Source organism: Hyalella azteca, unplaced genomic scaffold (assembly GCF_000764305.2).
Source record: "Hyalella azteca isolate HAZT.00-mixed unplaced genomic scaffold, Hazt_2.0.2 contig16984, whole genome shotgun sequence".
NCBI classification, from domain to species: domain Eukaryota; kingdom Metazoa; phylum Arthropoda; class Malacostraca; order Amphipoda; family Hyalellidae; genus Hyalella; species Hyalella azteca.
Genome location: NW_025946787.1, coordinates 349,746 through 375,210, shown reverse-complemented (window position 1 = coordinate 375,210; position 25,465 = coordinate 349,746). Strand labels below are relative to the sequence as shown.

Below are 25,465 nucleotides of genomic sequence, written 5' to 3'. Positions count from 1 at the left end.
TACCTTTATTTTATATTCGTATTTACCATTCGACTCTCCGCTCACGGATAACGAGGGATAAAAAATAGGATGCTCTGAAGCACGTTGTGCGGTCACCATATTTTTACGACCGATTAGGATGCCATTGAGCAGGAATGTGATTATTATTTCAATACAATTAAAAATAAATATTATATTAATTCTTTAATAAATTACAAGTTACTTCTTTCACTGACTGACCAAATGAACTATTCTATAACATTTCATAGCTCCGGTTAGAAAAAAAAATGACGGCAATAAATTCAGTAGCTGTTCTGTATAAGGTTTCCACAGTCTTGGGGTCGGAAATGAAGCTAAGCCATATTAAAAAATTCCATTACAGCGATGCTCGATAAAAGCGGAGTACATCCTTCAATGCGCATGCCGAAAGTCACGATTAGAGCGAGCAAAGCAAAACTAATTTTGTCAGAAGACTGATTGAAAAGCACCAAGTTGTTCAATATAACGAGATATTAACCACACACTCAAAAGACAAAATAATGATTCAATATGAAAATGAATTGGAACTGAACACTGAATAAACCATACTTAAGCCACGTGCTCCTGTGGAGCTACTCCGGGAAAAAATTGACTTGCTGAGCAATTTTCCAATTCAGAGTTCAATTGTTGCATCCCATCTGCTGATCACAGCCGCAGAGGCGGCAATCAAGCATAGTGCGGCATAACTGGACAGTAACAAACACATTTCAACACATATATAAGGCTGCATGTCAACTCCATGAATTTCTTAGAATTGCAAGTGGTCCGCTAAAATGCGGACAAATGTCTACAATAACCAGTGAGTAAAATGCTCACTTTGTCATGATCAATGTAACTCAAGCGTGATGTTCGTTCCTGCATTGAATGTTCACGATGCGGGTTCTATTCAATTGTCAATTGATAATGAGCATACGAAAAGTATAATTCAAGCAGCACATTATGATACGGACTTCCATCATTGAGAAATGAAATCAATTTAACAGTCATGAAACATCGCAATTTACGAACGAGCATTTGGGAGCTCGGCACTAGGACGCATGTTCGGAAATGTAATCAAATAAAGAATTCGTCCATTCATCATTAAGTGTCTAGGATGAACTAAAATGTAGAGCATACCCATCGGAGTGAAATGTCTTGAATAAATAGTGAGCCAGACACACCGTCCAGTATTATTTAATTAACGTTTAGCGACGCATGAAAACTTCATCCGAGCAATTGGAGCGCTACCCCAACCATCCGAGCAATGATAAAGGACTAAAATATCCCTCATCTCCAGCAAGTAAAAATGCCATCATATACTTATTTTCAACATCGGCGAGCGCAATCGAACGCATAATAAAGCTGGTGTTTATAAATTCATGTCTACTTAACCTATGACTGTGACATCGAAGATTTTTTCAAAGTCAAATCAGCGTTTTCCAGAACGAACGGTCGTCAGAGACATGACGGTCGAGGTGGATGGGTCTGTCGTGTTCTCAACACAAGGCTGTCGTCAGTTTGCAGGGAGTTCTGAAATTATATAGAAACATTAGGGCATCACAAAAGCAATAGACGTCAAATATTTAAACATCGAAATAAGATTCATTCATGGTTGCTATTACTGAATATGAGCGAGAAGATAACAGACTGATTACGACACAAACCAACACGAGACACGCCGGTAGAATGTTTACAGGTCCCAAAAAAATTTTTAACACCGAATTTTTGAGGAAAAGGTGGTTATTTGCCGTTTGTTCCAAAATTCTTTAAAAATGTGTCCCTATTTTAGTGAGAATACGTCATCATCAGACTGTAAATTAGACATTAGTAGGATAAAATATTAGGCATACGTGTTAAAAAAAATGCTTTCAATAAGCAGAAAGATGTTTATTGCCTAAAACACCATGGTTTCATCATACCTAACGTCCACCTCCATCGAAAAAATTAAATTTGCTTCGCAAAAATTATGAACTATAATCCGATGAGAAAAACTTCTGATAGATGTGGTCGTTTTTCTTGATCAAGAGTACGACAGGCTGACGAGCATTAATAAAAGAATGAAACGACTACGCAGAATCAGTGACGGAGCAGCCGTTGCAGATAGAAAATCGCTAACGAATCGTTAACGATAGAAAAATCGCTAACGAATCTCGATCGACGAATCGCTAACGAAATCGATCAACTTAAAACATGATGAATCAAGAACTGAAGGACCGGGAAAGACTTTGCAGAAGTCCGATGAAGAGCAGGATTTAAGGAAGTTGATCTACGAACAGATCCAAGATGATGTCTTTGCCACATCTACCGGCTGGCCCTGGACTGATCATGTGCTGTAGGCCGGCGGAAATACCAGGTTCGATCATCGCTCACGGTACTCTGAGTCAAGGTACTCTGGGAAGCACGGTTACAAGGATACACGAGGGTCATCCGGAAAGTAGTACCCGTTTGAGAATTGAACAAAAGGAAGTAAATATTAACAAATGGAAACATGTTTATTGAAAAGAACATGTATTACACTATGACACTATTACACCAGTGTCATATTCCTCTGCCGCCAGTGTATTGAGATACGCAGTCATGTGTTCCTTCAGTTCTTTGTCATTTTGAAACTTTGTCCCTGCCATGAAGTCCTTGAGTTTCGTAAACAGATGAAAATCTGAAGGAGCCAAGTCCGGACTGTAGGGTGGATGGTCGAAAATTTCCCACTTGAATTTTTGGAGAAGTTGTTGTGTCATCCGAGCCGTATGCGGCCTGGCATCATCGTGCAGGAGAATGACGACAGTAGACAACAGACCTCGCCGTCGATTTTGAATTGCCCGCCGTAATTTTTTAATGTTGCACAATATGCATTGGCATTGATTGTATCTCCACGGGTCATGATATCGATGAGCAGTACACCTTGCCGATCCCAGAAACTGGCGGCGGAGGCATATGACACTGGCATACAAAAACTCGAGACACGATACGACAAATGCTTAAATTTGTCCGGAGATTATGTAGAGAAGTAGTGTCATACATGTTCTTTTCAATAAACATGTTTACATTTGTTAATGTTTACTTCCTTTTGTTCAATTCCCATACGGGTACTACTTTCCGGATGCCCCTTGTAAATAACGGGCCACTGATGAGTGAGCGATACTTCAGGAGCACAAGCAAGAGATACGTTCTTATCAGTTAGTATTCGGGATAGAGAGGACCGTAAAAAAGTTGTTTAGATAAAGGAACTCGTACATCATTGCTCGAATGCGACAAACGAAGTTAACTTTTCAGCGTAGCTTGCAGACGCAGCAGCGGCGGTGACAACTGTTGCGGTAAGCACAAACAAGCAGTCAACATCGCTATTGAAAGTCCAACAACAAATGGAAAGCTTAATGATATTGTGTGGCGGGAATGAAAATCGTGGAACTTAAAAGTGTCGACGGAAAATGTGCTAACGTATCCCAAGCAATGCCATGAATGTATCCGACTAAAACCCAAGAAAAAATGCGCACCACTCGATATAACTAGCATCAATTCGAATGATCCATTGATAAAACGAACAATTTTAGAAGATCATTTCTTTATGCGTTATGACTCTGAAGGCGAAATCACACAAAAAAATCAGAACGAGAAATTAATAAGATATAAAATTCAGGAAAGGATCACAGTCATGGACGTACACCGACAACAGCACACGCAAGAAACATTGTACAATTCATGTTAACATCCAAAACTTGACGACAAAATAAATCGTTTAGAGAATGGATCCATGTTCCAAATAGCGACATCTCAAACTATAAGTTTACATCGGTCGTTTTACAAGATCTCAAGTCTCATTAATAATTACCTGGAGCAGATGCCGCTCTGTAGAAGGAGTTTTTGTTCAGGATGGGGATGGGGTGAGCCTCGGTGTTGAATACCCACTCGTCGAGGCTTATCAAGGAGTCGTCCGAGAAGATCAGGTACAGGTACTGCAAACAAGAGTTCGCTCATTATCAAGTAATATATTAAACTCTCGGCATTTAACCTACAAATTATGAAAAAGAATTTAAATCCAATAATTAATCAAAGTACCTACTACGTACATTCGTTCGTCATACTCTCAGTTATTTGACGTTAAAAAATACCGGAAATCGATCAATTATCAAGTAAAAATGTTGAAACACTTCTTTTACCTAACTTCAATAGCCTAACTTCTACCATGAAACTGGATGAATTAATTCAACTAAACACAAAACGAATTCATACTCAAATACTTTTAATCAAGATAGACAAAGAAGATATGAATGGGTATGACAATCTGAACCTTGAGAGTCTCAGCGAAGAGGAAGCTTTGTTGCACGTCATCCTTGTGGCTGTTCTCGAGGTAAACGTTCTGAATGCCCGAGTAGCCGCCCTCCACTCGGCAGTGCTTCTCCAGAGACTGCACGTTTAAGCAATTGTAGTAAAAATCACTAGTTATTCTTACATTTTGTATAAAAAACAATCATGAATACCTACGCATGACACGTATAACTGTGAATTTTATATAATGGTAACAATTTGTTCTTCATTTGTGCCAGACTTTTCAATTAGTTTGCGGCCGAATAAATTAAACAATCTCCCACCAGTCTATTACTGCTCACAATTAACACTCTACTGCCTGACATGAGTAACCAGAGCAATATTGTCACACAAGCCTAGCCGAAAAGCATACGTTCTAGTGAGCGCAAAATGACTTGCACTGATGGTTGCCGCCACGTTCGACAACTTTAAAATGTTCTCTGTTGCGTGCAAACGTCCTCAGGTTGCTACATTCAATAGTTTACGTATAATTCAAGTTGAAAGTTATGTTCCCGGAGAGTGACATATGGCGATAGAGGGTTAATAACACACCTGCACCATGTCCCAGGCCCAGTCTCGATACTTCTGGTCCTTAGTGTACCGCCAGAGGTAGAACCAGCCCTCGAGAACCTCTGGTCGCAAGATGTAGTACTTCTCTGATGATTTCAGTGCCTTCGCCTCCATTCCGTCAGAAAATCTGAACAGACAAATTCCATATCAATTATTCAGGTGCACATCAACCGGCAAGTACCGTGAAGAAGTTGCTATGAATATAATTGCTATGAATTTACCACGTTCGCAGCAGATGAAGAGAAGAAGGTCATGATTTCTATGAATTCACGACGCTTCAAGAAAACGAAGAAATTTACAATTTATCAAATTCAAAATTGATTTATGAATAACAAAGCAAAAATTCTAAAATCTCACCTGAAGCTTTCAGGTCCTAGTCCAGTGTATGTCCTGGCGTAGCTCTCGTGACATGTGTGGCCGAGCTCCTTAGCGATGTTCATGTGCTCAGCCCCAGCAGCGGGGATGGTCTGGCTGCCCAGAGCGAACATGCCTGCCGTGAAGCACGCCAAGTGGTCCATCTTGTGCTCCAGCCGGTCAAACTTGCTCTCCGCTAGGTACGTCAAACCGCCTCTGCAACATCCAACCCAAATATAAGCTTTAACACAAATAAAACTTGAATTTAAGCTCGCTGATATAAGCTTCTTAACACAAATAAAACTTGAATTTAAACTCGCTGATATAAGCTTCTTAACACAAATAAAACTTGAATTTAAGCTCGCTGATATAAGCTTCTTAATTCAGAAAAAACCTAAAGTTAAACTCGCAGATATAAGCTTCTTAATTCAAATAAAACCTAAAGTTAAATTCGCAGATATAAGCAACTTAATTCAAATAAAACTCAAAGTTAAACTCGCAGATATAAGCTTCTTAATTCAAATATTAATTAACGTTAAACTAAGACATTATTAGGTGCGGTGCAGTTAAAATGGCTTTTTTTCAATTCCAAAATAAGCTTGATGGGAAGACAGTCATATTATATTTTTAGTATTTTCAATCCAACGTAATTCCAAATAAGCTCGAACTTCAATATGGATTCCCATGGCATAAAAACAAAGTCTAAACTTCATCCAGAATAATAAGTTTCACAAGGACTGCTTAGCGCATGAGTGAATTCGCATCTGCATTAACCAATAGGCTAAAAATTAAGGCGCATGTAAAACCTTCATCCAAAAGACTGAAAATAAATAGTGAGGGACTCTGACTTGCTCTTCTGGAGCATCTTTGAGGTGACGCCGTGCATGGCGTCGAGATACATGTCCCTGGCTGTGCCGTCAGTGAAGCCCGACTGCACCCACTCCTTCAGGAGGTACTCAAAGAACGAGTCTCCCAGCGCACCCATGGACGAATGGCCTGCGAAACAATTGTGGTTAACAGGAGAGTCTTGCAGGCTCAGAGCAAACAGGTGCGAGGAGGAAGATTGCAGGTAGAGTGGATTCAGCAGCCAATGATGACAGAAACTTCTGATATTCTTTGAGAAATAATCCAAGATCACTCAATCTAACATTCATTCCACTAATAACTCAAGTTTGAACGCATTGAGGAAAGAATTGACCAAATTTTGTGCAATGGATCTTTCATAACTGTGTATAACAAATTTATTACAACACTCCACTAAAAAATATAGTAAAACATATGTAATCAACACGCGTTAACTTACTTTGCCCCCATTTCCCAGTCTTTGGGTTGAGGTAATTAGGATATAGTCCGCCAGGTTTTTCAATCTTTTGAAGGAAATCTCGGACGTGCAGGACCTTCTCCTTGAAGACAGGATCCCCCGTGATGTCACTGAGGTAACTGAACTCCAGGTGCAAGGTGCCAAATTCCGACAAGATACTTGAGCCGCCGCTCGCCCACGCATAGTTCTTAGCGACCTGCACCAACGATCAGAAAGTCACGCACGCCAAGGACAGTGATAAGACGTCGTGATAGACTGCTGAACGATGCTTGTCTTGCAATAATTAGGAAACATTGTTAGCATATACAACCACGAGTTCAGACTCTGGCATTATACAGCCACGCTAAATCTGCGCTATCATACAACTGAATCCAACCTCTGTATTCTCATAAATGTACGACTCATCAAGAACACCTATTTTCTTTAAAAAGGTCAGTGTATACGTGACTTACCTTCAGACTAATGACCAGAGAACTCATTGATTCAATTTTTCAGGTCGGCTAAAAAGGAAGGTTAACCTATATGACTAATCTTGAGCGAGACTAATGACCAGAGAACTCATTGATTCAATTTTTCAGGTCAGCTAAAAAGGAAGGTTAACCTATATGACTAATCTTGAGACTAATGACCTGTATGACTAATCTTGAGACTAATGGCCCTGGGGCCATACTTTCAAAACTCGCTAAGTGAACGTAAGTACTTACGCTCTATTTTCTTGTCTATGATTGGTGGATTTTGCTTGAAAGGCCGTCAATGATTGGCTGATGAACTTACGATCTCTTAACTTTTGAAAGGCCGTCAATGATTGGCTGATGAACTTACGATCTCTTAACTTTTTTTGAAAGTATGGGCCCTGGCCTATACTTTCAAAAAAAAGTTAAGAGATCGTAAGTTCATCAGCTTATCATTGACGGCCTTCCAAGCAAAATCCACCAATCATAGACAAGAAAATAGAGCGTAAGTACTTACGTTCACTTAGCGAGTTTTGAAAGTATAGGCCCTGAGAACGCATTGATTTAATTTTTCAGGTCGCCAAACAATTCTCCAGGCGAACAATTCAAAATGACGTACTTTAAAAATTTAAGTAGGTAAATACCTGACTTATCTTAAGACTAATGACCAGAGAACTCATTGATTTAATTTTTCAGGTCACCAAACAATTTTTCAGACGAACAAATCAAGATGACTTATCTTTAATAAGTCACCACTGACCCCAGTAGCGACGTTGATGAGCGCGTACGGAATGCCGGTAGGTGTACTGAAGGCGGGCAGGAGCTTGCGAGCGACGTGCAGAGCGCGGTCCCGGAACATAGGGTCGCCGGTGAGAGCGTAGCTTGACAACAAACCTCCTACGAACCTGATGTTCGTCTCGAACACAGACATCTCAGTCGACTGCGCATGGAAGAAACAGGTTCGTGACACAATATTACTCAGCCATGAAAGATTCATTTAATTCTAAACTAGGAATATTAGTTTATGAGCATATATCTTTCTAAAGATTTTAAGACAATCCGTTTTCACGATTCATGGAACTTTCCTTCCAGCATCGAACTCCAAGAGTAACATAATAATAATGCAAACAATAGTAGTAAATTCCTACCATCTATTACAAGGAATAATATTTGCATCACAATGCACGAATGCGTAAAAATAACCATTAGTCAAGTCCCTTTTCAGTGGTTCATTAGTAATAAGCCACATTTCATGAGTAGTTGAGTAGAATGAGTTGAGTATTCTACTCATTTCATGAGTAGAATATTTTTAAATGTAAAGACTGAAATCTTTTTAAGCAGTCAGTGAGGCACTTGAGCAGTGCGCCATAAGCCGAGGCGATCCTCTAAGCTGAAGCCAAGTGACACCAAAATGCATATGGGATTGTCGGCTCTGTGAAGCAAAGAAACAATGGAATACTAGCTGGCATTTTCACACAACGCACAAGAGAATTCTCAAGTAATACGAATCAGAATTCATACATATTCATAACTCGTTACCAGCATCGCAGTCTGCAACTAGAACTAAAATCTTAGCCATACGCCATGTGAATTTGAAAGCAGCCGCTATAGAAGTATAGAGACAAGTCTTCGTCCATGCGAAATGATGCAAGAGGTTCATAACCTACACAGGTCCGAAAGTCCCATTGAAGGCTGAAGCTGTGCATGTTTGTTATCTAAGCGCAGCTTAGCAAGAGCAGTGCGCAGCTCTTGCTGTATCCCATGAATGACCTCGCAAGTGATGAGTTTCTTATCTTTGATACTTGCAAGCACCACGCAACCGACGGCTGCTCAGATTACGTGTCTCATCACACGATTTATTTTAGCTTCACTAACACATTATTACATACATTACTAGCTGTCGCCATTAACCTTGTTGTTTGTGGTATCACAAGTCATTTATTTTATTACGCTCAAAAGTAGGAGAGACGACATCAATTGCATCGACAGGCGACATCTACGGAGAGTAACGAGCTTCAATTAAATTGAGACTAATAAACTGTTAATAATAAAGAATTGCAATGAACACGGGAGGTGTTTGCGCTGGTGTCGGCCTTTGAAGTGCTTAAATTAAATTATTTTCGCAGTCGTCTCGAATGAAACGTACTTTGTTGTAATCCAAAATACACAACAACGAAAGACCAGAAAAAAAATCACCAAAATCCAGTAATTCTATACGAAATTAGTCACGAGAATTTTTCGATAAAAATACAATTAAGTGCAAATAATTATAAGGAATAAATAGGGTACAAATCAGCAGCCTCCCAGCATTGAATGCCCGAGCACAATTTGGTGATGTGACGGTGCATACTAAATAGCAGCATGCAAGGTGTTACCCAAGTATTGGCTGAAACATTGCTCACAAGGGATTAATAAATTATTCACATATATTTACGGAAAAAAATTAATAAAACCACTTATTTTTAATATTAAAAAATTTGTGCAAAATACGGGTCGCAACGAGGCCAACTATACGCCTGAATATTTAATGTTTCTCCGAAGATGAGAGTTTCGAGCAAGTAGGCTGAGAGGCGCGAGGGCAGCCCTAAGGACACGCCTGCTTTAAAACGACGCCACTCGGACCGAACAACCTCGGCCTCTTGAGCCACTGGACTTGTGTCTTATGTGTGGAGAAGCCGCGAGTGTCGGGACAACGGCAGGCAAGCAGCGTCAAGATGGTTGAAATTTGCTGATCTCTTATACCTATCAGTTGCATCAACTGTCATCAGTGCACTATCAGTTGAGCCACTGGACTTGTGTCTTATGTGTGGAGAAGCCGCGAGTGTCGGGGCCACGGCAGGCAAGCAGCGTCAAGATGGTTGAAATTTGCTGATCTCTTATACCTATCAGTTGCATCAACTGTCATCGGTGCATCATCAGTAAGCCAGAGGAAGTTGAGGCAAACATTAATTATCATAAGATGAAAAAATATAAGATATCGTTGTGTTCAGCAATTAAATCAAATAAAAACTATTCCTTGTTGTCGCTATAAGATGCAATTGATACCAATTACGAGACATTTTTCAGCGGTTTAAAATTTCAACTCAATGAGCAGTTATTAATCTAGCAATTAATATCTTGACCTTCCAAGTCACATCTACTACCAATTTTAGCTGAAAATGTTACCACGCATTTTCGATACACTTCACACTTGGGAACACTGCATCAATGTCCATGACCTTCACTGCCTTTTTTTTCGTCAAGATCGTACAGAAAACTGATTTGCTGTGTTGATGGTGATATACGAACGTTTTACCTAACCTGGCGATTGTTTCTGACTTGAGTTTTCTAGTGCCACGCTTAGGCTTCCTGTTTCCATTACAGTGGGCCGGAAAATAAAGTTTACGACCGCAGCCCATGGACGCAAACTCAAGCCTTCGCGATACAACTGAGCGGGCGTTTGCATGTGTCGCGAGGTGTTGTGTGAACATCCAAGCGCACTCTTCGCGATTACTTTCTAAACCAATGCTACGATTTATTCGACTTAGTCTATGGATTTGGATGTGTACTAACATCTAACAAAGTGCAAAATAGGATAGTTTAGTGAGCAAATAACAGTTACGTGAACTAAGACCGAGTTAAAATTAATGTATTTTCCATATTCGAAGCTGAGCTCGTCATTATTGAACAACTCGTAGATTAGTTGCCCCACACCTGTGCCGTACATCTGTACTAAAAGTGTTATCTAAGCTAAACATCGAACTCTATGAGTAACCTAATAATAAGTGTAGTTTAAAGTAATCTTGAACTACACTGTTTGGAATACTGCAACAGACGCTGCTATCATGAATACAACAGGAATATATCTACCAACACATACGTATCGCTGATATAACTCTTATTCTTCAAGCTCCTTCAATGAGCATTACAAACGAATTTGAATTCAATAAATTTCGATGTCAATAAATAATTTTAAAGAGGCTATCAAAAAAACAATACGTCGTAGTTGCAGCTTCAATGAGCGTTACAAACGAATTTGAAGTCAATAAATAATTTTAAAGAGGCTATCAAAAAAAACTTGAACAAAATAATCTGGAACAAAACAATCCCCCACTCAGTGAAGTTTGTTTGTATAGTTATATTCTACTGAAGATACTAAAATTTTCTATAGCATCTCAAATCTTCGGGATGATCCGGTACAATAGCCTTCTTCATTGTCACAATAATTTATTTCAACGACTACGGGCAAACAATGAAACAGACAGCCCACACAATGAATTTTTCGCCATTTGATCTGTTTCTCTTCCAACTAATTTTCCCGACAAACTTTAGCAGATAAAAATAATATTCATATACATATTCTCGAGCTTAAAATTTATTCGAAACTTGAAGATAAAGAGAGATGAGATAGAAAGTATCACTCAAACAATATAGTAATTTATCTTCTGGTCTTTAGTAACTCATTTCTCCTCGACTAAATCTTTCTGTCTGACATTATTAGCAAGAAATAAGCTATTATCTGAATGTCGCTTATAATGTTCGATGCGCTGAGAGAAAGACTTCTTTCTTGAGCACATAGTGGCAAACTGGCAAAGCAGAGAGTTTTTTTAGACTCTCCCTCAAGTTCATTTTGAGTCCTATAAGTAGACCAGTAAACTGAGTAAAGTATCATGGATACCAGCATCATCATACATAAGAAATTGGTTTAGATCTTGAATAAATGAGGAAATTAAAAGTAAACTGATTCTAAAAAATCTCTGCTTTGCCACTATGGTTGAGCAGCACACACAAGTGCACATGCGACATCAACCAACTAAGGTACTGCATTCTCGATGAGCTCCTACATCTCATTTGACTTGCAGAGATAGACGAACAAAGAAGCTCACAAGATTCTTTTCAGTATCACTTGCAAACACCTGCATTAAAGATGTAAAGCCAAACTATAAGCACCACCAATCGACCACGCTGGAACAACGCATGCAACAGTTGTTCATGTACTTGGTGATCTAAATTAGAGGTAAAAATTTTTACTGGGTACGTTGACGAAAATAAGCACCAGCAAAAAGAATGGAACGATGTGTATAAATATAAGAATATAAGCCAGAATGAGCAACAGCACAAAGAATGGAACGATGTGTATAAATATAACAATATAAGCCAGAATAAACTAAGCTCTATCAGGACAAAAAAAAAAAGCTTCATGAACCCTATAGGGGCGATTTAGCTAGCGAAGAAATTGTGCATGGTCGAATAGACCTTCATGAGCTGCACTTCCTAAAGCATGCCCCGCCACGTGGATGAGCGAACGTGAGAAACATCAGTTTAAAATTACATTAGGTATATCAAAGGCAGATTTTCGATAATTTAGTGGGCATCGATCACGATTTTAGCATTTTTTTTAACCGAAGGCAATTTTGTAACCGTCTATCTGTCAAGACCAAGTGCATGAGATTAACATTTATACATGCGTGAGTGCAGTCAACGCGACGTTATACACAGGTTAATTTTGAAAGCATGCAGTCAAAGTGTCAAACGAACATATTTTGGGATCCAGCACACCCAGCGTATCCTGAGCAAATGCATTGCGGTGAGAATTACACCATTTCTATTTGTACCTGAATTATTCAATGTCTGGATTTGAGGTCATCCGACACGAATTTTTCTCTTATAAACAACGACTTAAATTTTACATTAACTAAAATAACCATTACATATATACGCCTAAAATGCAAATGCTCAATCGTAATTCAAACGAGCTTGCTCATATATTAACTTATAAAACCTCCAAAAGTCACAGAATGATAAATTATCAAGAGAGAGCATCAATTTACCATCTATTCATTGGTCTTATAACATTATTGTGCACTGTTTATGATCGTGCCTACAGTGTAATAAAAGGCTGAAGTACCGGCGTTGACGTAATATAGTACGACCATCGTGAAAGAGAGTGCGAATTCCATCTCATATGAATGGGTTATTCATGTTCCGGCGCAGCTTGTTTGAAAATATTCTTCAGCGATGCGCAGATCTAAAAATTTAGAGCTTTAAAAATGAGATACAAGTTAACGAGCATTACTGTTGATCTTAGTACTTTGGCGTTGGTAAGATAATTACGGAACTTCAGAGCAGCATGTCAAAAATTTTCAACAATTGGACTTCGTAAAAAGTGGACAGGCCAAAAACTTAGAGATTGAAACTAAATGATCATAAAATGATACTAGTAATTAAACACTTCGTTAAACAAATAATCCAGTCTTGAAATACTAACCAAGTACAATCGAGGCAGGCAACAGCGGTCTGGGGATGCTAAAAAAATTTTTACACAACACACACACAGACGGCTGTCCGCATTTGCCTTCAAATCGAAACTGTTCCGTATCAACAAGTTTGTTGGGATCATATTTGCCTGTGTTTAACTTTAAACCTTCCCAAAAATCAAGGTCTTCAATTTTCTCTGAACTCAACTGCAGCATTAGTAAACTATGGAAAATTTCCGAAGATTTTGGGCCTATAGCTGCGACAGTTGCTGTTCTTGACCCGATTGTCTGAGCGGCAGGCAATCTACATGTGTGCATCAAACAAAACGCCATCTTTGAGATCTCATAAAATTGAAAATATATCATAAGGATGACTAGTAACATGACTCCGTACATTTTTTTTTTTTTTTTTGCTGAACACAAGAAATTAAATCATTCCATAACGTATGTAAAATTCATAGGTCAAAGAGGTGGGTTCAAATTGTACTTCAAAATTTGGCTTAACAAGAATTATATAATTTTTTTTTTTGGAACACGTGCATTAAGGATTCATTAACTCAGATCAATTATGTTGTACTTCGCAAAAAAAACTTTCTTATTTTATTCTTGTTGTTCTTTAGTTGATATATTATATGATAAATAATCATTCCAGTTTTATTTCCCAATATTTCTTTGACTAGTGCTGAGACGGTGCCTTCAATTCTAAAATTTTAATATTTGGATGACATATATATATATAGGAATGATTTGGCACCAACATAATTTTGAAGACCTATTTGATTAAAAATTTTGATGCCTGTTTTTTTTCGTTGGTGTTCGTTTATGTAGATAATGAGATTTTCAGCACAGGGATTGAAAACATTGTAATTTACGAAATTTCCATAACTCTAATTATATGCTTGAGTTTAAATCTTGTGTTGAACATCGAACAGAAAAATGAACAATTCATATATTTTCGCTACATATAAAAATTTAAATACTGAAAGCTATAGGAGATTTAAATTCCCATTATACGGATTATCTATAAAAGTTTAATTTCATGAAAATAATTCTTAATAAAGAAAAAACAAGTATCTACAAATACAAACATTTTCTACGATTTGTAGAATCACGTTCATCGTGACCGAATACATGTATATACTGTGTGTTCAAATTAATATATATGTTGGATTAAATCGTGACCAAATAAGTATATTCTGAATGTTCAAGATATGTTGGATAATAGCACCTGCTGCAGTGGGGCAGGTATTCAGCCATTGGTCACTGAACAAAACACCTGTGCCAGCAGCAACCCACAGCTGCTGCTCAAACAAAGGCACTCGAAAATACTAAAAAGAAAATCTCATCGCATTTCTATTACACTCGAAAATACTAAAAAGAAAACATCTCATCGCATTTCTATTACAATTTGTTCGTTGATGTTCACCATAACTCAGTACTCACTGCAGTGAGTGACAGAGAGCGCATTTTCTCGTCGACGAAAACGTGAAGTCATGGACAGACGGACGGACGGACATTACCAACACAATAGCGCCTTTTTCCATAAATAAGAAAATGCGCTAAAAAGCCCATGAAGAATTCTCTTCGAAAGATTACAACAGAAATTACATTTTTCTAAATCATTTTTGGCGCTGGTTACCAATCTGATTCAAGTTTTTCTCGAAAGCTTTTTTGAATTGGTGAGAAAATAAGTTTCGGATAAAAAAATATGGAGAAATTAAATAGCAAAAAGAAATTATATGCTCTCCTTCCAAAATCATTGATCATGGGTTCTCATCATACAAGAACGTTTGCCTAGTTTGTCCCGCAGAGCATGAAAATTGTTAAAAATTAAATTTAAAATGTGAATTAATTTTTTGTGAAATTAGGCAATCCGCCTTTTAGCACGACTTAAAAAACTGTTATAACTTGCTTGCATATGCAGGTAGTTGGCCATTTTCGAGATAGTCCTCGTAGTGTAATGAAACCTTTCGATCATCAAGATTCGGTTATTGTTCAAAATATTAGCCTTTCAAGACTTGATCCAACTACGAACCAGCAAAGATACTTCTTCTTAGTTCCTCCGCTCCAGTTCTAGTTAAATTTTCGATCAAGTATTGACACACAAACGAATCAAATCTCTCCCAAAGCTTCCACCAAGTTTTCCGTGAAAGCGACGGTAGAATAATTATTAGCGACGGTAAATAGTTTACGCGTGGATCAACCAACGGATGTTGCTGCATACAGCCGCGGCCAGGTCCGTATTCATCTCTGGAATTCCAATGTCGTGACGCAATGGTAACTCCAACATCCATTTCTCACTACATGACGCACGTATAGTTAATTTTGGTCGCTTCGCGAGCAACTGTTAAACGACCATCGAAATTTTCTATTGATGTGACACCGAAGTACACTGTCAACAAGCAAAACAATGGACGTCCAGCCATTAAATGAAGCTAAAATGCAAAAAATCGTCAAAATGAACCTACGTATGACTAAATATGACACCTTCGACATCTCGGGGCCTAGACTGGCTGGGAAAAAAATACAGAAACACATGAAAGCAACGGAAAGAAAATATATTCAGAAAATATACAATATATATACAGAATTTTATCAATATATTTATATCAATATATAATTGATCAGTGCCGAACTTGCATTTTGCCTATGCTACTATTTATACTTCTGAAAGGCAAAAAAATCTTGTACAACACTTCAGAGTAGTGTCATGGACACTGGAGGGAAAGGCAGGAATTAAAGCACAGTTGTCAGGCACATTCAACCACAACATGGCTCGTACTCATGTCATGTAGGCATCATATAATCTTATAACTACTTCATGAAACAAATCAAAACGAAAAATTAAATATCGATATTGAAATAATTATTTAATATTGAACTCATTTATTCGTTCAAATATAAATTGAACCAAACGTCCACTATACGTGATAGTCAATTCAATACAAGTAGTGTTGTCACATATCCACCAACATCAAACTCTCAACTTGTGCAGCATAGTATATACATCGAGAGCTCCACAGTACAGAAGATCGATGTCAGGTCGAGGTGAGATGTGATCGTTAGCGTAGCCTAGGAACGAAGGTTGACGTTCACGAACTGTCATACGAAGCGACCTACGCAGTGCAAGACGTTGTGTGTGTGGGGAGGGCGTTACGCCGCCGCCTAGCAACACACATACACACTAGCCTGCACTAGCTGCAGAGATAAGAAGTTCGTTGATGTCAGCAGCGGCCACAACAACAGATCACACAGCCAAACCATGCAGGACCAAGGAACCACTAATTATCATAGCAGTCAAGAGTACTGCACCGTTAATAGAACGGCTCGTCCGTTTGCACAACGTATTGAGCGGCTGCTGAATGAAGCTAGCCAAACAACAATTTCAGTATATATTTTTATGAATAAAAGCTGCATTCCCAACGTATTGAACGGCTGCTAAATGAAGCTAGCCAAACAGCAATTTAACTAAATATTTTTATGAATAAAAACTGCATTCCCAACGTATTGAGCGGCTGTTGAATGAAGCTAGCCAAACAGCAATTTCACTACAAATGTTCATGTATTATACACGAAGGATATCATTGCAATTCCCTCATCAAACAAGAAATCAAACATGAACGTTTTTATTTTGGTAATCATCACAGTACGTTCTTGGTAATCGATGTCCATTGTGTCCTAAGCCCCCGCTATTGTACGGCTAAGTGGCTGAGGCTGGAAAGTGGCATCACACGTGGCAAGGCTCGCCACAGCAGCCGAGTGAGGCAAAGAGCCTCAGGTGTTCTTTAGTTCATAAAAGCTGACCTGTTAGTCAGTGACGCAATTGACAAGCCAGAACTTGACATCAAAAGAAGAATTAATGGGTGTATTTTAGATTCTAATCTTTGGTTAGCCTTCGCGCGGCCTAGTTCTAACTTGAATATTTTGATATAATTGCCGCATTTTATACATGAGAAACGGAATAGTCACGAATCAAACAAAAGATTTAAAGAAAGTGGGTTCTCAACACGTCTTTGCTACAGTTCCGTTGAATAAATAGCGTTCGCGTCGTACTGAACAACTTCCCCTCAAAATGCATTTGAATTTGTCATAAAATCAGGTTTAAAGCTCGAAGATTTTAAAAAAAAGTTTTGAGACAAACAGTGAGTAATGTACTACGATAGCACATAGCGATTTCGGGAGCGATAAATACAATTATTATCTAATTATGGCAATAAATCAGATACAACTGTCAACCCTTACGATCAAATTATGATACCATGCCTAGAGAACACAACAACTCCATTACCACGACGCAGAAGGCCATGTATGCTTCAAATTTCCTAACAATCTGTTATTATACATCAATATTCACTAAATACCATGTCTACGTGTAGCTTAGCTTTTTTTCTTCCTGATTCAAAATTAAAATAAAGACACGTGCACACGCACACATGCTGTGAATCTAAACAAATCCCTGAACTTTTGCGTCGCTTTTTATCAACAGCAATGAGAGCAGTTCAAGTAAACTGTACTCGATTATTGAATGGGAAATGCAACCAAGTCACGGCTAGGTAATGGTATAATAAGAGCTAGGGTGAGCAGGACAGATGCTCACATGCAGCTTACACGGAGTAGCCACTAGACAGCGAGTGACTTGCGAATAAGAAATGCGAGCCAAGGATAGCAAGCTTCTGTCCACGTTATTGGACTTATGATTATGAACACTGAATTGAAAGAATCCAGCCTGCATAGTGGGGAACAAGCGCGGTTCTATTTGATATGTGAGGAAATGGGGTAGAGGAGACAGAGAGTGACAAAGAAGGGAAATGAGAAAACGGAATTACTGAATTGACAAAAAAAGATGAGACACGTTTGTTCAGGGAAGGAAGAGATCAGGACACGTTTGCTCTCCTCTGGCAATTCCGCGCAGTGAAAATTTCACGGTTAAAAAAACGAAAGCAATTTGGTTACATTCGCCAATCCCAGTAAGATTCTGTTATCTTTGATTAGAAAATAAATCCATCGGACATTTCATTTGGGGGAGAATATTTTCCTGCGGTAATAGCGTGGTTCACAGAAGATGTCAGATATGATGATAAAAGTCAAGGCAATTGAGCAGCAGCTGATGCTTTATCTCAGTATGATTAGATAAAACTCAGATAGCGTATGAGCAGCAACTCCATTCCATAACCAGACAAACCGAAAGAAATTTCCATCAAAATTACTCAAAACGAATTAATTAACTACAATTAAATGCCAATATATTGAAGGATAGTACCAAATGCATACAAAACAGCATTAAATTTCCCGGAACGAATTATTCAATTGAAATTTTTTTTTTAAAAACCACCTGATTGCGTGAACATTGAAAACACTAACATCAATGATAACATCAAAGACACAAAATAAAACACTGCATAATTGTGAATTGCGCAGTGAATCTAAGAAAAAAAATAAGCACAGGATTAAAAAAGCCTGAGCAGGAATCACTCACGATTTTGTTGAAGTCGAACTGTTCGCTGACCCAGGCCCGAGCCTCTTGGTACTCCTGAGTGAGACCCATGATGAAGAGCGTGTCGAGGGCATCGATGATTGTGGCGCCCATGTCCTGGCGCCCGAAGATGCCGGACGAGTGGCCGCGTTTGCTGATGGGACGTAGCTCGTTCTTGCCCCACGCGTAGTTCTTGTAGCCCCTCCATGCATGTAAGGTCATCTGCGAAATTAAATTCACATGCATTTACACTTACAAAATAATGAGAACCTCTTCCTAGAACGTTGCAATTAGCAGTAACTAGCTAATGTAACAATCAATTCACATGCATCTACACTTACAAAATAATGAGAACCTCTTCCTAGAACGTTGCAATTAGCAGTAACTAGCTAATGTGACAATCAATTCACATGCACTTACACTTACAAAATAATGAGAACCTCTTCCTAGAACGTTGCAATTAGAGGTAACTAGCTAATGTGACAAATGTGATGGATGATCACGCAACAAAGAATGACATGTAATGCAAGTCAAGCGCATGTGCTGTAACAGTAAAGAGCATTTAACGCAACAGTGAAATGCATATAATTTATAGCAAAATGCATGTAACGCAATAGAGAAGAGGGTGTAACACAAGTAACGCAACCTGAACACCCTCTGTAACGCAACAAAGAAGGGCATGTCACACAAATGAGCAGGGCTCGTCATGCCACAGAGGGTATATAACGTGAATGTTGTTATGAAGTGCATGTAAAAAATATCAAATGCAGGTAGAGCTGCTTGAACAGATTGCTTAGCAAAAATTGAACATCTGCAACAAAAGATTGAACAACTGCTACTATTTGCTAAAATATCAGAGCTCTAAAATTAAGTAACTTTAGTGAATTTATTATCTCATAGCTTCAGTCGTGTATAGATATATTTTGGTTCAATTGGAAATATTATACAAGGAAATTTCAAATTTCACTTCTCTATGGTACTTTTCTCCTGCTGAAATTTCCCAACCCTATGAGTTTCTTTTTAGCATTCTCATAGCTATTGACAGCTTGCTTAGAGCATTGAAACTTTGATGTAACTTCACCATAAACCAAATTAACATGCTTTCATATCCTTGATTTTCTAGTGAAAGATTTATTGCTTTTTAGGTAAACTTGAAAATTTCATGCAAAACTTATCTATGACTTGGTAAAAAAGATTTATAAATCCTTTTTCTTTATAGCAGCTTGTAGCTTCTAATTCAAAGTTATGTAGTTTGAACAACTTAGAAATGTTAAGCCTCAATCATGCAGCCTGCAGTTTTATCAACAATTAGATATTTATAATTAGATATAATAATTTTAAATTACCATATATAAGACTCTGTAGAGTCTGAAACATAAAGAAAAAACATAAATAGGCTGTCAAACATAAAATATGTTATATATGGTAATTTTCCTATTTTCCTGGGGTGTCCTATAAGGGACACCCCAGGGGGGTGTCCCTTATAGGCTGCAATTTTTGGTCCCTTATTGGCTGCCATTTTCCATTTTTTATTGGCGGAAATGAAAGCCATTTTTTTTGGAATGAGACATTTGAATTCTGTCAGTCATGTTTCTAAGCCAACACCTGTGTGCAACTTTTATGTAAGTAAAATTTTTCTGATATGGCAAATTTTTTTTTTCTACAGACCTTAGCAAAAGTACATTTCCAAAATCTCACTTTTCACACTTTTTCAGGGATTTTTTAGAGGTAGTAAATGTATGATTTCTTAACTTGCTTTATGCAACATAGATAGTAGAAATGTTGAACTTCATGCCACTATTTTTAGTTTTGCAATATTTTGATTAGCTTGGCTGTTACAACATTTCTACGAAATGTGGGACAACTGTCCCGATTTACCCCACCCGTCCCGTATTGCCATGTTTGATTGTATATGATTTCCATGAATCAAAATTAGGTAATGGCTATAAAAACAGATGAAGTTGAATGCAAAGAATGGCATTTTTCTTTGATTTGCAGGTTGTTTCTACCCTAGCAATGGCCAAGAATATATAAATTTTTCCATGGCCAGAAGTTTCCTAAAATCTTGGATAAAAACATTCATTTCACAGGTGATTTTTGAAAGGCCACAAGTGAAAAAAGATTATTTATCTCATTTTTTTTACTGTAGAAATTTGAAAATGGATATAGCCATAGGAATGGGAGAAATTGGCCAGATGCACAGGCAGGCACCCTGAGTGGCAGGGTGGCCCAGTGGTTAAAGTTCAGAGTACCAAGATTGACGCACTAGAGAGGCGCGGGTTCAATCCCAGCTCTGTGCGCCAGTTTCTGGTCAGAATCGGCAAGGAGGCCGGGCGGTTAAGCACAGCAGAATTGTCGAAGTGAGTTGCGAGTTCGAGACCGCAAAATGCTGTGAATGTTCTGTGATGTTAAGAATCGGCGACAGACCTACGGCCTAATAACGCTGAAACCGCTATTATTATTATTTATTTTTTTTTTCCAATTCATGGGTGGCTTCAGCAGTTCAGCCCAATATTCCAGTTATTGAGTTAGGCTTCTAAGAATCTAACACAATATAAATATCAATAATAAAAATGATACATAGCCTAATGATAGAAACTAAAAAGCATATGTAATTTCAAAAATGACAAAAAATTGTAACTATTCCTAACTGTAAAAAAAAAGGTTCAACATCACACAAAGAAAAGAACATGAACCTTCTGTAAAGTGTAAACACTAACCTCTTTAACTTTTTCCCTCCTTTCACGTGCAACAGGATCGTTGTCTTCACCTCCCTGCACAACGGGTGTAGCTCCTGAGGCAGCATTTTGCACTAGTCTGATGCTCTCATCAATCTGACCTACATTCACCACTTTATTACTAAGCGTTGAAGAAGGCCCTTTAACAACATGTGGCTTTTCGATTATGTTTCTGAATTCGTTATCTTGCTCCATTTTCTCGCGAAGTCTTTCACGATCATCTTGATGTAGGTCATCAATGCCTCGATGAAAAACTCTTGGCGGTTGTAATACATTACCACTATTATCTTCTAACAACGGCGGGGGAGGTAATATCAATTCCGGGCCTACTTTTTGCATTTGTTTATAAACTTTGAATACATTATCAACGCGATTGTTCAATCCTCCTCTCAAATCTGGCAGGAAAAATATTGGTCCTATGCACACTAATAATATTACAAAAGCAGCTACACAGAGAAGAGTTTTTTCTTTTGATCTAATAGCTCTTCTAAGTGACCAAGAAGCATTTCTGTGTTTCGTTGTCGGGGGAAGAATCCCACCGAAAGCCATGGCTGTCAAAAATTAACGTACTAGTAAGTGAAGCAGCAACACTTCCATCACCGCACTCTCAAAGCCACTGTCAGACATGAAGTTACTACGTCGACGGCAATGGGAGAAATCGTCTGCGAATTTTGTCAACAGTCGATTTTACCCTGATTTAGAGTAACTTTACTGTGGCGAATTTGAACCTTTTGGTTGTCAAGTTTCATTGAGTAAACACAGCAAGTAACGATTATCTTTTTGGGAATCGATTTACGCGGAAGATTTTGTTGCGATCATTCTTTATTCATCTTTATGATTGCCGCGAGTTTTGTACATAACAAATTTCGCTGACTGTGCATGCTATTCTCATTATTCTGCTCTGAAATTCCATTGAAACTAAATTTATCTACATACTTTATCCAATTTATGAGAGAAAATGGCGGAATTTCACCTATTTAGGGAATAAAATATGTTAAACCGAATCGACACTTCTCCGAACACGCCTGCGGACTAACATATCATAAGTCCTTCAATACTGAACGGATTTGCTTATACTTTGGAATATAAGTAGGTATTGTCAATATGCTGTGGTAGGAATTATAACATATTTTTACATTACTGCGTTTTTAATTAAAACAAATAAGCGCATTTTTAAGCAACTTAACAACTCATAAGTCCTTCAATACTGAACGGATTTGCTTGAATTTTCGAATAAGAGTAGCTACTATCAATCCAAAGCGGTAGGAATTATTACAGATTTCTGCATTACTTCGTTTTCAATTCAAACGAATAAACAAATTTTTTAAGCAACTTAACAACCCATGAGTTCTTCAATCCTGAACGGATTTGCTTGAATTTTGGAATATTACTTATGTAAGTAGGTATTATATACGATGCGGTAGGAATTATTACAGATATTTGCATTTCTTCGTTTTCAAATAAAACTAATAAACGCATTTTATAAGTAACCTAACAACTAATAAGTCCTTCAATAATTTATAAGTTGATGGGTTGCTTGAAAATGCGTTTTTACGTTTTTATTGAAAACGAAGTAATGTAAAAATATGTGATAATTCCTAACGCGGCGTATTGATAGTACCTACTTAAAAGTTGTTAAGTTGAGTGTAAAGTTAGGTTTTGAGTTTGAGTCCACAGGCAAGTTCGGAAAGGTGTCGATTCGGTAGGGTATTTGAGGCGGGTCGCCTGCCGAAGACCACCACTGCCCTGGATATAATGGACCATCATGATTCCTGCCTTCCGGAACGTAGCCTTCAACACTTTAAGCCGTCCGTACCTAGGCCGTGGGTCGAACCAGCCCTTGATCGAACGGCCACTTGTCGAAGGACAATAAATTTTGGAACAGAACTACGCTACCTGAAACCTAACCTCAGATGCGGTGAACATAAAATTACGTAATTTAACGATGCCCTGGTGGTGCACGGCAGGTGGTGGTCAAGGCCGGAAGAGTACAAAGCCGAGTGGTGCACGGCTGATTGGTGTAGGTCCGGAGAGATCCAAGGCGTTCGATTCAGGGCTTATTGGTGCACAAAATTGGTGGTGCATGGCTGCGCTCCCTTTGAGGCAATTTAATGCGCTAGAAAGTTGACTTCGCAAACTCACACAAAATACTCAAAATCGATTTAGATTTTACGAAATTATAAGCGGGAAAACAAAAATTCGTCTCATTAGTGTCTGAGGGATCTTAATAGACCACTTCGATATTTTCACAGACTTCGAGGTAGGTAGAATCGAACGCGGACCAGCAGAACGTGAAAACGCATGTTTAACTCAATCGCGTACCACTCGGTCATTCACGACTCGTTGAAATTTCTAATAACATTTGCACCAACGAGTTATGTTTTCATACTAATCTATTCAAAAGTTAATAAAGTAAGCTGGGGTAGGTGGCTTTTTATGGAGCCAAACAAATCGTTTGTATTTCGAGTTCTAAACGAAACGAAAAAAAATTCTGACGATGCCCTTGGTGGCGCATCGACATATGTCAGTTTGGATTCAATCTTGAATATACTGTTCGACAAATGGCACGTGGCATACAATTCTGAATTATACATGGTAGAGAATTTTTGGTAATTGATTCCAGAACAAGTTCTTCGATATTTGCATGGAAGTTTGGCATTGAACAAATTTTTGCGGCCGCGCTGTATCAAGTTCTACACTCCACTAAAACCACTAATTTTTTGCCTTTTTCGACTGTGTTTAAAGCTTGTGGGGTTAGAAACAACTCTCAACCTGATCTCTGTTATAATTTCTGTAATTACGCATTTCGACGATCATAAATTGTCCCTCATCAGGAGGTCTTCTGACGCGTGTCTGTGCTCATCAGAAGTCTAATGGGAGTTCGCGTCCTTAGGGATATTGTGACCGAGCGCCTAATCCTATTGTGACCTAATCCTAATTGTGGGGTTACGATTTATTGTAGGAAGGATTCCGTACATTTCTTTTCAGTCTCACACGTGCGGGCGGCCGACGTACAGTGTAAGCAGCTTCTTTCCTGTTCGAGTGTCTTCCTTTCTGTTTCTTGTAACCTGTCCCTCGTTACTTCGTCTCGTTGAGATGCTAACGCTGCTTGTGTCAAGCCAGCTTAGGGGACGAGACACTAAAAACTTCCGACCCTTGTTTATAAAGAACAGTTTTTGATTAGAGAAACTTTTCTACAATTCAGACCTTTCATCTCATTAGCGATATTAGCCTTGCCTATTGACGCGAGACAGCTATATAGCTGAAGCGCTAGTAAACTTTAGGCAACTAAACCTAAGTTACATGTTGATAGTCCGACTTCGATTCACAACGGCAAGGATTGATGACCCACCAGACGTTCGCTTTCTTTACCTTAATTCGGGTGAAACAAATCTGATGCATAATAAACAAACAAGATGTAAGCCAGAGCATTATTTGTCATATCTTCGAGCTTAACGGTACACGGTAATATGGGCTATTTTGTTCATCAAAGGACGAAGGGTGAAGATGTTGAGGAGAAATGAAAAAAATTCTCGCCAAAATAGATATTTACAATACACAGAAATACAATTTACAACGAATAATAATTATATATATTATTTACAAGTTTGTATAAAAATTTAATACTAGTCAGACAATAATTGGGAAAGCTCTTATCGGTTTCCACGATAAAATGAATTGTTAGCTAAAAATAATCACTGCACTCGAGTCCATACGCGCGTTGCTCTCACCACAAACTTCCCATTAAACAAACTTTCCAGCAGTATTGCCAGTATGATTAATACTGAATTATATATTGGCAAGCCTAAAATTCCAGCCCGCTTCACATGATGGGCAAAAATAGATCCCCGACAAACGATTCATGGACTACAACCATCGCGTCCAAGCTTGATAGTCATAGAAAGCAGGATTGCTTTTCAAGACTCATTACACACTCATGACGTGACTCGTATTTTTCATGAATCGTGATAACACTGAATAATCACTAATTAATAATAACAATTTTTAGCATAATGTAACAG

The 25,465-nt window shown here is 38.3% G+C and overlaps 1 protein-coding gene across 1 annotated transcript; it reads right to left on the bottom strand.

Moving 5' to 3' along the window:
- Nucleotides 1-80: 80 nt before the first annotated feature.
- LOC108678564 (mannosyl-oligosaccharide 1,2-alpha-mannosidase IA-like) lies at nt 81-22,082 on the bottom strand. Its single transcript, XM_018167018.2, has 10 exons — nt 21,426-22,082; nt 18,709-18,927; nt 7,757-7,936; nt 6,527-6,740; nt 6,072-6,219; nt 5,227-5,439; nt 4,852-4,996; nt 4,283-4,399; nt 3,824-3,947; nt 81-1,527 (listed from the first exon to the last, which is right to left on the bottom strand). The coding sequence occupies exons 1-10, from the start codon at nt 21,990-21,992 to the stop codon at nt 1,511-1,513; spliced, it is 1,944 nt and encodes a 647-aa protein (XP_018022507.1). The 5' UTR covers nt 21,993-22,082; the 3' UTR covers nt 81-1,510.
- Nucleotides 22,083-25,465: the final 3,383 nt, after the last annotated feature.

Bases quoted from the DNA above. Each gene is read 5' to 3' on its own strand.
- LOC108678564 (XM_018167018.2), bottom strand. From the start codon at position 21,992: ATGGCTTTCGGTGGGATTCTTCCCCCGACAACGAAACACAGAAATGCT. The intron at 4,997-5,226 runs GTGAGATTTTAG...TTGTCTGTTCAG, and splicing joins CTAGGACCTGAAAGCTTCAG to ATTTTCTGACGGAATGGAGG. The intron at 3,948-4,282 runs GTTCAGATTGTC...TCTTGTTTGCAG, and splicing joins TCTTCGCTGAGACTCTCAAG to TACCTGTACCTGATCTTCTC.